The 15,612-nt window shown below is 30.7% G+C and overlaps 1 protein-coding gene across 4 annotated transcripts in view; it reads right to left on the bottom strand.

The window, feature by feature from the left end:
- Window positions 1-1,495: 1,495 nt before the first annotated feature.
- Window positions 1,496-15,612, bottom strand: part of HGF (hepatocyte growth factor) — a 69,092-nt gene continuing 54,975 nt past the window's right edge. For 3 of the 4 annotated variants that reach the window (XM_073238928.1, XM_073238927.1, XM_073238929.1), the window contains 7 exons: window positions 13,700-13,738; window positions 12,335-12,431; window positions 9,727-9,801; window positions 8,702-8,848; window positions 8,061-8,167; window positions 7,792-7,937; window positions 1,496-5,155 (listed from right to left, as the gene is read on the bottom strand). In XM_073238928.1, the coding sequence (XP_073095029.1) occupies window positions 4,979-5,155; window positions 7,792-7,937; window positions 8,061-8,167; window positions 8,702-8,848; window positions 9,727-9,801; window positions 12,335-12,431; window positions 13,700-13,738 (788 nt within the window). In that variant the 3' untranslated portion in view covers window positions 1,496-4,978. Of the gene's footprint in view, window positions 5,156-7,791; window positions 7,938-8,060; window positions 8,168-8,701; window positions 8,849-9,726; window positions 9,802-12,334; window positions 12,432-13,699; window positions 13,739-15,612 lie in introns of those variants that run through there. The other variant, XM_073238930.1, reaches the window with a different exon arrangement.

Raw genomic sequence — 15,612 nt, 5'->3', positions numbered from 1 at the left:
GATTGATAGGTTTTGTTTGGTTCAATATTGCTGTTTACTGTCTTAAAGCATAAGTGTACATATAAATAATGTATAATCACACTTTTTCTGAGTTATATAAAGTAAGATTAAAAAGTGTTTTCCCTTTGCCCAGTATTTTCTGTTTTATTTAGAGGAGTTTTAAGAAACAGCATGTAATTCATAGTACAGTTAACTGCCCACACATTTTACTACAAATATTCTTTTTATCTTGAAGGTAGTTTTAAATTTCAGCTGTCCTAAGCAACACATGCAGTTAAGATGTTCGTAATATAAGGGACCAAATAAATATACAGACTGTCTAGAATAAGACTTATAATCTGAGTTTTACATGAAAGTGATGTAATTTTGTGAGATGGTACAGAATGCACTTTTAGGATTGTATAGATTAAAAATGGTGCCTGTGCAGGAAAATAATGAAATAGAATGACAATAAAACTCCTGGACTAAAACAACGAGGAAATGTAAACCAAGGTAATTCTATTCAAGACATTGACAAATAGTGACTCATTAAATTATTGCAATTTACTAGAGTAAATATATTATATTAAGTAACAAAAATATTGTAGAAGTTTTATTTATCAGACTCCAGATATTTACACAGCTTGCTTTCTCACTTCATTGGGAACCCTGTTCAATACTATCTCTTAATGAAGCTTTTCTGGTCTATTCTACTTAAAACAGTAGAATATAGATTTAAATGGAATGTGTTACAGAAAACAGAGGGGAAAAAAATCTAAAGTTAGAAAAGTCAACAGTATATATATTTGAAATATCTTTACTGACACCAGAACTGAGTGAATACGTGCATATATTCTCCTTGGATCACAATCATTAAGATCAGATATTTTATCATGGGCTCTAGAATTACATACATTAGTCATCACTTGAGATAACTATGTAGAAGCAGTAGAGTGACCTCTCTGGAGGACAGACAGTTAACATGTAATAACCAATGGTGTTAGAGCTCTTTTTGGTTAGATCGATTAATAATTAGTTCTTCCAATCTTGCACATCATTAGAATTGAGTTCATTTGATTCATATTTACTTTGAATTTAATGCATAGTTTGAAGATAATGTTCCAAATGGATAATTAAATCATTTACAATTACATTAGTAGTATACTGTAATGTGGTAGAGGAACTTAGGTAATCATTCAAGACAATATTTTATAAATATTGGTAAACTATATCATAGCACCATTCTAGCAAATGTGAAGAATGACCAAATAATTATATTATATAGTGGGAGAAATCAAAGTGCATAGAGATTAACAGCTTTTTGAAGAACACTGATATGACCATGGATAGAAGCTGAAACAAATTAATGATTTTTGTTCTATAAATACCTGATATTTCTTGCAAGAAATTATGTGTAATTTCTGTCAGTGGGATTCTGGTTGCTGTTGTTTTCTGCATTAAACCCCAGAGCAGGTTCAAATAGGTCCATGTATGTAATTATAATAAGAGAAAGGGAGAATTTTGATAAAATATTTTATTATTATTAAGAATAATAATATAATCATGGTTATAAAAATAACAACTTTATTAACTACAGAAACGTTATATACAAGTCATAACCACAGTGTTCCCTTTATGGGTAAGCATCCAGCTATACCACTCAATAGGCAGCTTATCAATTTCCTATTTACACACAAGACAAACAGTCATAATATCCACAGTATTCCATGTTCAGTTTCCTAAAGACAGAAACTTTCTGTGCAAATGGAAATGAACCTACTTGAAATTACACTGTCAAGATTTATACGGTCTGACAGAATTTTAACATTTTTACTGTATTAGTAAATTCTTAGTTCAAGTTGAATGTTGAAAGAAAAGTATTCACACAAAGACTATGTCTTTTTATTCAAATTAACTTTACTTTTCAAATGAGTTTGTCTATAAATACAGGTTGTAATTGAAAGTAGTTATATTTTGAGCCTCAGTAAATCAATTAAAAGTTTTTTAGTATGACATTTTAGGAAAATTCTTTACCTTGTGATCTCTATATGGCAATACAGTATATCTTTTTAAATAGAAAAAATGTTCAGAGACAAGAAAATGGCTTGAGAGCAATTTCTCACTTCTTGACAGTGTCCTTTTAAAGAGAATGTTGTGGCTATAACATTCACTTTGTACAGTACCATTGGTACCAACGAGAAATATTCACAGGAATAAGTGAAATACAATTTTGCTATCACATGCTGTTATTGTTATTTTTCTTGCCTTCCAGTGTCTCACATTTCCCATAATTTGAAACACTTAGATAGCAAGCAAGAGCCTGTTAATAGTAGAGACTGACTCAATATAAACCATTTTACTGAGGACCTGCCCACAGCAAATAGGTAAAAGTCACTGAATATTTTTTACAATAAAATTAAAGAAGTATACAAAAGGATTATCACCCCTTCTGCACGGCAGAGGCATTATGACAAATATTTCAATTTTACATTACTATTCCTGGTAGACATAAGAAAATGTCCACAGTTATAACAGCATATAATCATTATTCAAACAGGCCAAACAAAAATAGTATTGAAAACTTCTAATTTAAAAGATCCTTTTGTCTATAACTCAAAATGAAATGGGTTTTTAGATAAATTGGATTTTTAACATTTTTTTGTGGTTTATTAAGAAAAGAATGCCCAGGAAATAGTATCTTTCACCAGAGAAAAATGACATGATGATTCCCTGTCCTACCACCTAAAATAATGTGGATCTTGTCCATGTTTCTTTCACTGTCTATTCTACCAACTCCCTCTATCACAAAGGAAACTTCCCAAAGAAAGTGCTGCTTTGTATGCCATGTCTGATGGCTTAGGGGTGGATTTGATTTTGCCCTTTAATAGAATGTAAAACATTGAGTTCAAAATGTTTAAAAGTTGCATCTTGTATGTGGTAATCCCTATCTCTTTCCATGCAAATTTAGAGAAAAAGGCGTACGAGAAATATTTTAAAATGTGAGTATTCAAAAATGTTACAATTTTATAAATGTTTTACAAAAATCATTAGTATGTGACAATACAATTTGACAGTTCAGCAAGAAGAAACTGAAATATACTTTAATAGGCAATACATCTTTGAAATTTCTATGTGTTTTGTATAGTTCTTTATATATGGGAAAGAGAAATGCAATCAGATAAGATGGTTGGACTGGCAACTTGTTGGATCTCTCTTTGCTTTCACTATTTCTTGATATCAACACATATCTTATTACAAATAAAATATGATATAAATTTGGATAGGCATTTCAGGACTTACTGCCTTATACTCCTTATGCTCAGGAGTAAATTTAAAAGCATTTTACTCAAGACTGAACAGTGCCCTTTGGAGCTTTTAGAACATCAGTTGGATCTCTGGCATTAATTGAGATCATTCAAGAGAAACAAGTTAGAGAAATGGGAATACTGGATTTTAAGTATTCAAATAATTATTTTTAAAGATCTTTTGTACAGAAGGTTTTGTGACAATTTGGAGCCTGTCCTATTACTCTTTTTTATTTCATAACAAATACATGATCTTAAGCTAATCATGACAAATATACAAATAAATATGATAACTTGGCTATTATACCAAATACAAAATTTGAATGAAAATTTCCCATTGCATTGGTAAAGACCTATGTAAAATGAAATAAGATAAACTTGAAGATATCCTGATAAAATATCTCATTCAGCAAATTTAACTCTACCTTAAGAAATAATTGAATATACAGTTTAGATAATCTATTCTTTCTTTTCTTTGACAATTCTTCCTTTACTTGAGTAAACTTTTGTTGGGCTAAAAGATTTCCAGGTTGAGAAAAGTATTTTTATTCTTTCCCTCAACATATACTTTAATGAATAATTTGATGAAAGTTTATTTATAAATCTTTAGAGGCATATAGAAATTTTCCTCTTAATAAATTTTTAAAATTTAAAAAAGGTGAGCCAGAAGACAATACAGCAATAAGTCTTAAAATCAGCCTACATAAAAACATTTTAAAGACCAAAATACTTTTCAACCTCAAATAGAGTTATCTAAGAATTTAAAAAATACTTTGGAAAATAGATTTTAAAATGGTTTGCATAGATAAGTGCCCCTAAATTTGGAGGAAAGAAATAATACTAATACACATATTGCCCTCTTCCCTTTAAGAATTAGAAACTAGTAAGATAACTAGGATGATAAACATTTGTAAACACCTAGATTAAATTTGTGGGTCATGACTACACCTTAAATTCTAACCAATAGAGGTCATTTTGTATGGAGAATGAGCTAGTCATTTTTTTCTTGCACCTTTCCTTAATATTTCTACTGATCTTTAGGAATTTCTACTGTTTTCTTAAGGAAAAACTAAGGTACATACTTTCAGAATATGTAGTAGTTACATTAGCTACACCATGATTTGAATTCTAGTGCATGCACATGTGTACCCAGGCATGTGTATATAGGTACATATTTTTATAAAAAGTGCATGCACCAGTATTACAGATACATGGTGAGAAGAAATTAATGAAATATAATGTATGTCATATGAAAGGTAATATAATTTAACATAGGATTACAATTTAAGGACACAAGGAATAAATTTTTTTGTGAGGCTAAAATAATGTTTAACTTATGGTTTACTCATTATTAAGAAACTAACCTTGGAAAGCAGCGTAGACAGATAATTGATCTTTTCTATTAAATCTTTTATCATCCAGCAATTATACCTTTGCATATTTTAATCCATTCAAGTATCTTCAGGAGATATGTTACTACACTTGCATGTACCTTAATTCACTTTAACATTTACAAAATAACACTGACAAACAAAACAACAGAAACATCCATAAATATTAATGAGTATCTTAACAAACATGACACTCAAGTAGTTGTCTTGATTGTTTTAAGTGACATTTTAATTCCATGTTCTCTGAAATCTTCATGTAAAAGAGAGCTGTGTTGATGGAAGCTTCAGACACACTTACATCAGCTATGACTGTGGGATCTTATACGTTAATATAATTTTGTGTATCCATTTTGCATAATATGCTACTCGGACAAAAATACCAGGACGATTCGGAATGGCACATCCACGACCAGGAACAATGACACCAAGAACCATTCTCATTTTATGTTGTTCACAAACAAGTGGACCACCATAATCCCCCTAGGAAGAAAACATGCACAGTAGCAACAAAGAATTAAAACTTAATAACTCATTAAAATTTCCTACATAGATTTGTATCTCAAACATACATATATACCAAAAAAGAGAATAACTGTAACTGAAATAGGAAAACATAAAATTGATACTGGACCATTGGTTGTCTTTCTATTGAACTACCCAAGTAAGACTAAGAGAAGTATAAAAATTCAAATGACTCTATCATGTAGTATTCAAGAATGACTTGTCTTTTCCAAAATATTCACTCATACTTTAAAGTGTGTTTTGCCTTTACTGAATCCTGACTAACACAAAACTATTGACAACTATTTAGCAGGTAGATTTTATTTTTATTTTCTCCTGATGTTCAAAATATGTTCAATAGAGAAAACATGGAAAATGTAGAAAAATACAAGTACAAAAAAACCTCATCTGTAATCATATGGTTTTCAAATTAAACTACATTAAACTGGCTCTTATTTCTAAAGCTTTTTTTTGTCTTTTCCCATATGACCCCAAGAATGATCTTCAAAAGTTAAATAAAAAATTGTTCTTAATGAAATAATTATGTTAACTCTTTAGAAATTGTTTTTCCAGGCATAAAGAAGGATGTCCTTCTGCTACTGTTGGTATTAGTAGTTAATATAGTTAAATTTATATTTTATACTCCCTCTGTAGAAGATAGCCTATGATTTCATGACATTTTTATATGATAACTGTGTTGTATCCTCAGATATAGATGGGTGATAGATGAAATATGAATGGATTATAGACTTCTTTGTGTGCATATTTTTATATACATATATATTTACACATATTATTATACATAATCATTACAAATGTGTTGTATCACTTATATGCACTATGTAGCCTCCTTAGATTTCAAAGACAGGCTTTTGGCATCTTTGTATGAAGAGTCTTTGAAACTATCTTAACTTTCCCCTAATAGTGTTGTGATGAGATAAAACTAAACTACTGCAAAATTTAGTTCTGTAATACAGGTGGAAAGAAGAGAGCATCAATATTCTGTGATGGGGAAAACAACAGTGGGATTGAGGTAGAAGATACAACAGTTAAGGAGAGAGAGTTTATTCTAAGAAACTTCATATAAACTATGCCACATGAGTTAATAAATCTGATTTTTAAATAAATGTACCAGTGATTACTGATATGAACACCTCAAAGCAATTTGCTTCTGGAGACTTTTTGCTAAATGTGATACTATTGCTTTTATACAAATATTTGGAGATGTATGTTTCCAGTGTTTAGCTTTCAGTGGTTTCTGTGATTATATTATTCTGTTTTAATTGTCAGTGATATGGAAAAACATTGTGGAGGATAAACGCATTTTTGAGAAGTGGTAAAATCAAGTTGAAGTCAAGTTTTATCAATATAGATAAAAAATAACAAATATGTGATAATGAGATAAATACTTCAATGGTAAAGTTAGGAATCTAAGAATGTGTAGATGATAAACCATATTACAGGCTATTCTGAAGAGCTGCTGTCAAAGCACTTTTAGTAATGGCAGTAGGGCTGGGATAAGTGTATAGCTAACTAAGTGATCTTGAAGGTTGGGTCTAGCTCAAAACTTCATTTTTACAGGGCACTCAGGGTAAGTGTTAACTAAATAGATAGATGAAATAAATAAATAAAGCTTTCTCCTAGTAGATTTTCACTTGTTATAGTAACACCGTAATACTGATTTACTGAAAAAACACCCAATTTGAAAGTGGTTATGAACACATAATCTGTTTCTAACCTTATTTTAAAAGCAGTTTAAAAAATCTTTAGCTTAATACACATTTTTCTTTCTTTTCAGGAATAAAATAAAATCTCAGAGCACTATGTATAACACATGAATTTCAATATACATTTGTGCTCCATATGTGGGACATTTTCCTACATGTCAAAAAGACATTTCACTAGTATTGAACTTATTCTATACCTTGTTACACGTAGTATTCTACAATTCCGCAGCTCCTAATCTTGAAGAGTGTATCTCTTACATTCAAAATATATCTAAAAGAACAGTTTAACAGCTTGTCTATGTAAAATAGGGATAAGAACACTGCCAAGTTGAAAGAACAGTTTGCCTAACAAATGAAAATGTCCAAGCTCTTAAAGTCACAAACTTTGAACTTTCATTTTTTAAAAATAGAATTTGTTTAAACACACACACACACACTGCACACACCATAAACTGGCTTAAATAAAAAACATTTAAAAGTTTAAAATTAGGCATGTATCACTTAAAAAAATATTTATAGAGTTCATTCAGGGACAAATTGGGAAGATCAGATAAATTTAGGAAACGATTAGAAAAATTCAAGCTTTTAGAAAAAATCAAACTGCATGTCAGACACTTCAAATTTGAACAGCTTTCCCTTCAAATTCTGACTTTATTAGTTTATTGTTTTTTTTGAGAAACCAATGTCATCATAATTTGCTGCTAATGAAACACAGATTGTCTCATTGTTTAGGTAAGAGAAATGTATAAGGATAATACAGGGTTATCTTTCCCACTTCCTCTCTTAGAACAGATTGATACACAATTTTTATTTGAGAAAAACTGACAAAATAAAACATGAGAAATTATGCTATCCACCATATAATTCTTATTCAAAATCCCTTTTTACCTCGCATGGTCCTGATACAATATTTTCAGCCCCAGCACATATTTCAGACTCATTCAGAGTCACCTTCCCTTGGTGGTACTGACTGCACTTCTCATTCCCCATGATATAGAGATGTGCTACTCGTAACAGACCATCAGAGTTGATCACTAGAATGGTGTGAAAAATGTACAGTTAATGAGTACACTGTCAGGTGAGAAAAATAAGAAACAAATTTTCAAATTTATTTTATAAAATAAATATGATACTGCCTTATTTTTAAAATAACTTACATCCAGTGTAGCCCCAGCCATAAACACTGCAAGTCGTTTTTTCAGGAATTGTACATCCATAATTAGGTAAATCAATTGTACTAACAAAATCATCTAAGATAGCAGGCCTGAAAAGAGAAAATATAATAAGTACCCTTGATTGGATTCAACACAAAATTAACATATTAAAGTGTAATGTTAATGTTTAATATGCTACATATACAGAATAAATAGTCATTTCTTTTAAAAAAAGAAAGAAAAGGGAATGCCTCACATGTAATGTAGAAATTTAAAGTGGGTACTAGAGAAATGAATCATTTGGTGATATTTAAGAGTAAATGCTCACTGCTTTTTTTAAATTATCTTACCTGTTAAAGTTAATTGTCAAATAATTGTTTTCTAAGTTTTGGGTTTAAAGCAAACAGATCAGACTGTTGGTCAAACTTATTTATTCAGTTTTGAAAATTTTGGAAGTGCTTTCCTCTCTTCCTCTGTGTATATAAATATATACACTTGCAGAGACACACATATGTACACACATGTGACATATACTTCTATAATAAATCTACATGAGAGAGAAAGAATAGCCACAGAGCTGAGGAAAAAGCTTCAATAATTGTACAGTCTAGGTTAAAAATACAAAACCTTCTAAAGGAACTAACCTAGCAAGTTTCAGTAATACCAGATCTGATCCTTCAGGCCCATAGACCAGCTGGGAAACATTTAGAACCTGTTTGCGTTTCTCATCTCCTTTTCCATGAACATCATGAATTCCAAGCCAAGCTTCATAATCTTTCAAGTCTTTGTTTCTAAGTAAGAAATGAAAATGCAAAATATAATATAAATTGTGTAGTATTATTTAAATATAGTGAGTAATGTTGAGCCCATATATTGAGCTTATAAGGGGCTGATAACCTAAGTTTAAGCGTTGATTCAAAGTGTAGTAAAAAGGAACACATTTGTTATGGGAAATTCTGAAAGCTACAAGCACATATAAACAGGTGAAGCCTTTAAATTGTTGAAATTCTGAACAGCTAATTAAAAAAAAAGGATTTATGCTTTTTTAGAGAGTAAATCATTTGTGAAAAATTCCCAGGGAAAACAACATTACATTAATTACAATTTTACTACAGATTTTCATTTTTATCTCAGTTGTATAAATGTTTGGTTTGTTAATACGAGTTAATGATTTATGCTAACAAAATCAAAGGGACCTTGATGAGATTCAGGAAGCTTGCACATGTTGCCTCCTTATCCTTTCCTTAGACTAATTTTCATTGAAAATGAAATGAGGCTGGCTCTACATAAGAAAGAAGTGAAGATTGAGAGAAGTTTGGTGATACTCCAAAAAAAAATCTCTATCTATAAATATAGAATTGCAAGTAGGAGGTTGGGAAAACTTGCTTAACATAATTCCAGCAATTTTTTCCCTAAATGAGAGTAATGCCAGTTGGGGAAAGAAGTTAACAGAAGTAGTACCCTGTAAGCAAATATCAATTAAGTCAAAATAAGTTTTGTAAGGTAAATCTAAGAAACACATCAATGTGTTCAACCAGTGCTGGTGAATGTCTATTAAACAAATAGCCGTGAATAGCCACTAACTGGTAAATCTCTATTAGCTCTGTTTAGCTAAATGGAAGCCAAGCAAATTTTCAGATGTTCAAAACAAATTTCAGAAACACTTTACCGAGAAGGGAAACACTGTCTTGCAGTAAGGATCCAACTTTCCTTTATCAATGATCCTCCACAGATATGTTTATTTCTATAAGAAAGAAGAAAGAAAAACAAGTAACATCTGTGCAGAAAGGGTGCCTGCCAATTAATGTAAAACCTATAGCTCCATTTGTTTAAAAGAAATGCATTTGACAGGAAAATGTAGACATTAACCCAACTAGAATAAAATGAGTAATCTTACCAGAAGAATATTTGGCGATTGTAGCATTAGCACTTTTTTTCATAGTGCAATTACAATTATATGAAATCAACTTTATTTTTGTATAAGGAATGCTGTCATTACACACCAAGATCCTTTCCCAGCACACATGTTCACATGTATGTGCTTATCTTTGTGAGAGATAGTATGTGCCACAAATATGGGATAATTAAAATAAACAGAAAGCACAAAAGAATAAAAACAATGTAGATCTATTTTAAATTCAGTGTTTAATATGAAAAGTGCAAATGTTGAGTCTTTATTTAAACCCTGAAAACCATCTGGTGGTAGCCTTCTATAACATTTGTACACTATTTCCTTCTTTCATTACCATTATTTAGTTATGATATATTAACTTAAAATATAACTGAGTTTGAACAAATCTGTTTGTTCAGCTTAAGATCATTTATAACATTAAAATAATTTTGCAAGACATATCATCTGAGAAATTATAAAATATCTGTAGATCATAATAAATCCTATTACATTTATTTGATGATATCCAAAACTTGTAAATCCATTACTTTTTGGCAGAGAAATGGAAAAAGTGCAACTTTTCACAATTTACATTTCCAAAGAATACAGATGTTCAGTGCTTCAGAGGATAATAGAAGATCCCCAGACTAAGACCACAGTTATTTATGGCCTGTACCACACAGGAGGATAAGGGTATATATCGTTATTTAATTTCCTTTTCTCTCAGTATGCATTTTGGAAGAATAGGTAAAGAGCTGCTGTTACTAAGAACTTGGATTTGAAACTTTTCCTAAAAGTTTATAGTACTCTGATCGGATGAAAAACAGTTTCACCTGCTTTTCCAAGGATGGAGACTTCTAAAGGAGTATCCTTGTACATTCTCCTGTTGGTAATAATAAATTCAGAAGTATATGCTTTTTTTTTCCTGGAGTTATATTTCACATAGAATTACTAATTAATTCATATTTGTGGATTCTTGAAACATTTTCCATAATAAGGAAAATGAAACAGTCCTCCCAAATTTTACAGCCTTCATTAAACCTTCATTTTGCACAATCAGCTTTAATATTCTGGGAGTTTCACAATTCTATTTCAGTACTACACACATAGGACAGCTACACCATAATTATCAACATAAGCATTTATAAAATTTAAGAAGTTACTCCCTGAAAGGACATACTAAAAGAGAACTTCAGGCCATTTTGTACCATCTAGTATCTGAAGTGGTATATACAGTATATCAAAAAATATAAACTCCATGCTTGCTAAGAATTGCCTTATTCATAAAAGAACTTCAGTTTCATATCTCAATTCTGTTTTAATGTCATTGTGATTTAATTGTAGTAAAAGATGTACTTTCTTCTTCTACTTTAGGAGGGAGGGTTTCCAAAAAGAGAGGATATTCAAGTTGGTATTGAAGAATGAGAAGGATTTTCTGGGCATAAATATGAAGGAAGAAAGCTATAACATGCAGTGGGAACAACAACACAAAAGTCTGGAGGGAAAAACATGGGGTGTCTTGAAAACAAGGGAAAAGAAAATGTGGCTAGAATTCTGGTACATTTTGGGGTATGTAGTATGATGAGGTTCAAATAGTTAGATATAGACAAAGAAATTTTGACTTTCTGATTACCAGATGGTATATGTATACAGAAAGTTGTAAGTCCATATTTTAAGTTAACTCCTATTTTTAATATTTAATTCTTACAACATAATTATTGATTTTAATTTTTGTATAACAGTATATTTTGCAAAGTGGTTTTCAGTGGAACTTCTATAAAATTGACAAATATCATATCCAAATGAGATCCATATGTCATTGACTCTTAAGAGCATTGAGAAATAACCATCTCAAGAATATTTTATCCACACTGAATAGTTTGTTAATCTTTTTCTTAATGACAAAATGTTCTAGAATTTAAAATTATTACAACTTATCCTTAAAATGACAATGAAAAGTGAGAAATTAAAAATTATAACATTTCTGATATGCATACACATGTTAGAAAATAAAATCATAGTATTATAGATTGAGAAGTTTTAACATTATATTATAGTATATTTATATGATAACATACATACTATAATTACTATGGTGATATCAAATTATAAGTAGGTTCTCTGTGTAATTGTTATTTGCTTAATCAGAACTGAATGTTACCTGTAATCAGGGACAATGCCAACACATACAGAACCTTTGTGTATATTTGCAAAGGTGCTACCTCTGACGGCACAAAGTGCAAATTTTAATTTGCTTGGCAAGCAAAATGCCCCCCTTGGCATGTGAGAAGGGCATAACCTACATGAGCACAGATGGGCATACAGTTGGGAATATGATTTTTGCAAATAATCCAAATACGTATGATTTGTGTCTATTAATAATTACCTGTATTTCAAACTAACCATCCATCCTACATTTGTTCGTGTTGGAATTCCATTTACAACTCGCAATTGTTTTGTTTTGGCACAAGATATTACAGGATCTAAAAGGAGGACCAAACATAACATTTTGACAAAATGTTTTGAAATAACCAGTGCCTCTCAGCTTTCTTAGATGCAATGGTAACTAGACAAATGTGATTACTTTAATTATGTTAGAAGTTTTTTTGGGGAAAAAAATTAAGTATTGTGACTACACTGAAAAAATCAGGCCAAAAATGTTTGCTATCCTCATCCAAGTAGACAAATTACTTAGGAAAAAATATTAACTCAAGGTTGACAGCATTTCCATTTATTAGTGACAGTAGCCTTGCCTGGAGAGCACTAAGCATTAAGTTACTTAGTTCTAACCCATAATTGTATGTCCCTCACCAACCTCAACATAAAATGAAACACTGTTCCATTTCATTTGTCAATGAAAATCAATACCCTGAGTGAAAAACCACAAAACTATATTTGGTTTATTACTTCTGAATTTGTACAGTAAGAATATAGAGCCATTTTGAAACATGTTACCATTATATTCATTGAGATTGTATCCAAATGATGTAATTGTGTTTAAATCATTATATCCAAATGACATAATACAGAATTCTTTGGAGTAAACTGTTTCCTGACCCTACTCTGTGTTGGGTCTAAGAGCTCTATTTAGACCTGTCCATGGTCTAAGATACTCCTGTCCATGGTCTAAGATAAATTTGCATTAGCTTCTTCAGCCTGGGACGCAGCTGGTGGTCTCTTAAATCAAACAGTAACTTCCTTCAGCTCAAGAAATATGTGAAAACCAAAAACAAGCAGCTCCCAAAAGATTTTCTTAAACTGAGGATTAACTGAACTTCTTGGATTGTGTCATCTTTTGCCTAGTAGAGCATTCAAAGAGCTTTAAAGATAAAGTAGGATAGAGACACTGCGTAACTTCCCAAACTTCTGGCTCCATTCTTTCTGATTTTAGCATCCTGTTTAACTGAAAGTATGGCGAAGGTCCATTATATACATTTTGCCCAAAATTAAAAGCAATATAAATGCTCCTTTCAAAGTTAAGTATAGCATCTTGTGTTTTCTGATAACGAACTGAATGTTGATATTCAGCATGTGGTTGCTCTGCAACCCCTTTACAGAAACACATAGAAAAAACTTAAATAAAACAAATAGATTAACTTATTCTTATTATGGAAGTTAATATCTATCATAAGGAAGGAATCCAGATGGAAGGATCTGACAACTATCACATATTTTTCTATAAATAAAATAATGATATCAATTTTGACATATAGAGGCTCAAAGATACTGTGTATTTTAAAAGATTACTTACGGTCTAAATTGACTATTGTAGGTGTGGTATCACCTTCACCTGTAAAAATAAATGTATATGTATATATGTATTTCTGTTACATAGAATCAGAGCTATATATTGAAATACAAATATCCATGAATTGGATAATTTGCTATAATTCTTGACACTTAATTCAAAAATAAAATGTGAAAGTACTGTTTTGAGTAATTACGTATCACTTTTACTGGGAAGTATTGAACGCGTGTGTCTACAAGTAGTGAGGGATTTGAGGAAAGCCCTGTTCCATGACTGGAGGCTCTCAGCTGTGTGGTCAATGAGCGTTGGCAACTTCAGGTACACTGCTGGCATGGGGGAGCTGCCTCATTCTACCAAGATGCCCAGTACTGTACACCATGAACATCTCCTTGAATAGCTCTAATGCTTATTATTTGCTCAGGCCATTCATATAGCTAGACTGTGTGGGTTCTTTTTTTTTTACTATAAGTTGGCCCATTTATATTTTTTAGGACAATTATTTTAATTTTTTTATATGGTTGCAGATAATTGAAACTTCATCAAGAAAACTTCAAAAAACTCCAAGAATTCCAGAAGATAAAAATCAATGTCACTAATGGAAAGAGAGTGAAAACAAAATATAATTATGTTTTGTTAGAATATTTTAAAGATTGTTTTTTCTAAGGGGTAGTAAGAAAAAAAGTATGGAAAAAAGAGAACACTGGAAACTGCAAATAATTTTAACTAAAACCTTATAACTTACTCTTTTTTCATAACCTCCCTATTGGGGTTTAATTGCTGCAAAGAGAAAGGCTTGGAAGATACTAGAATTTGAAAAGAAAATAGAATTGAAAATGAATGACGCACATTTCCTACAATTTAATGTCTGACTGTTAAGAATTGATAGCATAGAATTTAGTCAGGCACTGTTTAGACCCAGCCCGTTGTTAATCCCTGGAAATGCTCTGAGCTCAAATAAATTGGAAACAAAATAATAATGGCATATGGATTTCGTGGTAATAGAGGCACATTTGATTGTTATTTATGGGAAATCTAAAGATAATTAACACATGCTAAAAGGTTTTTGTATTCATTTTCCAGATCTAGGTCTTTTAAATGAATAAGGGTAATGACAAAATATAAATTTCACCATTTCCCTTTCCCTTTAGGTTATCCTGGGGGAAGATTTTGTTTTAGAGTCAGCTGAGGTCAGTATTTTAGTTCAGAGTATAAATCAGGATTGAGGCTGATTATGATCATTAAAATATCAAGGATATTGGTTTTTCCACTCAAGTCAATTCCTTGAAAGTTATAAAATAAAAAATTCGCTATTTATTCCTTATGTTGTTGTGATGAGAAAGACTATATATACTATTCATCCCTAATTGCATATCAACTTTCCTATTTCTAAGCATCAATATATCAACAAAGTATTTAGTTCATTATTACAACTTAATAAGATATTTAATTTTTAAAAACTTTGTAGCTATTGAAAATTTGGTTATTTTATAATAGTTATTATATACTAATATATATATTATAATTATTAGTAATTATTACCTACATAGTTTCCTTTAAGCCAAATATTTCCTACACTTTAGAATAAGCTGAAATGCCACTTAAAATCAGACTTCTGAAGATTCTGAGCTGGTGGTTAGATTAATAATTTTAAAAGCTATTTCAGCATCTGTTGCACACTTTGAGCAAAACTTTGAGAAACTGCTTTCTAGGCCTTTTCCATTTTACTGTTAAATACTATCTTCACTTCTCTTTTACATTTCTCTCATTATCTCCACCATAGCACTAACGCCTGAAAATAATATATATGATACAAATCTTATTTTGTATTGATTCAACTTAAATTTGAAGAAAGAAAACACATCAAAGATAAAAATTTTATCTGGGGAAGAATGGCTAAATTGTGTGTGTGTGTGTGT

Source organism: Manis javanica, chromosome 6 (assembly GCF_040802235.1).
Source record: "Manis javanica isolate MJ-LG chromosome 6, MJ_LKY, whole genome shotgun sequence".
Classification (NCBI taxonomy): Eukaryota; Metazoa; Chordata; class Mammalia; order Pholidota; family Manidae; genus Manis; species Manis javanica.
This window is presented reverse-complemented; position numbering and strand designations above follow the sequence as displayed.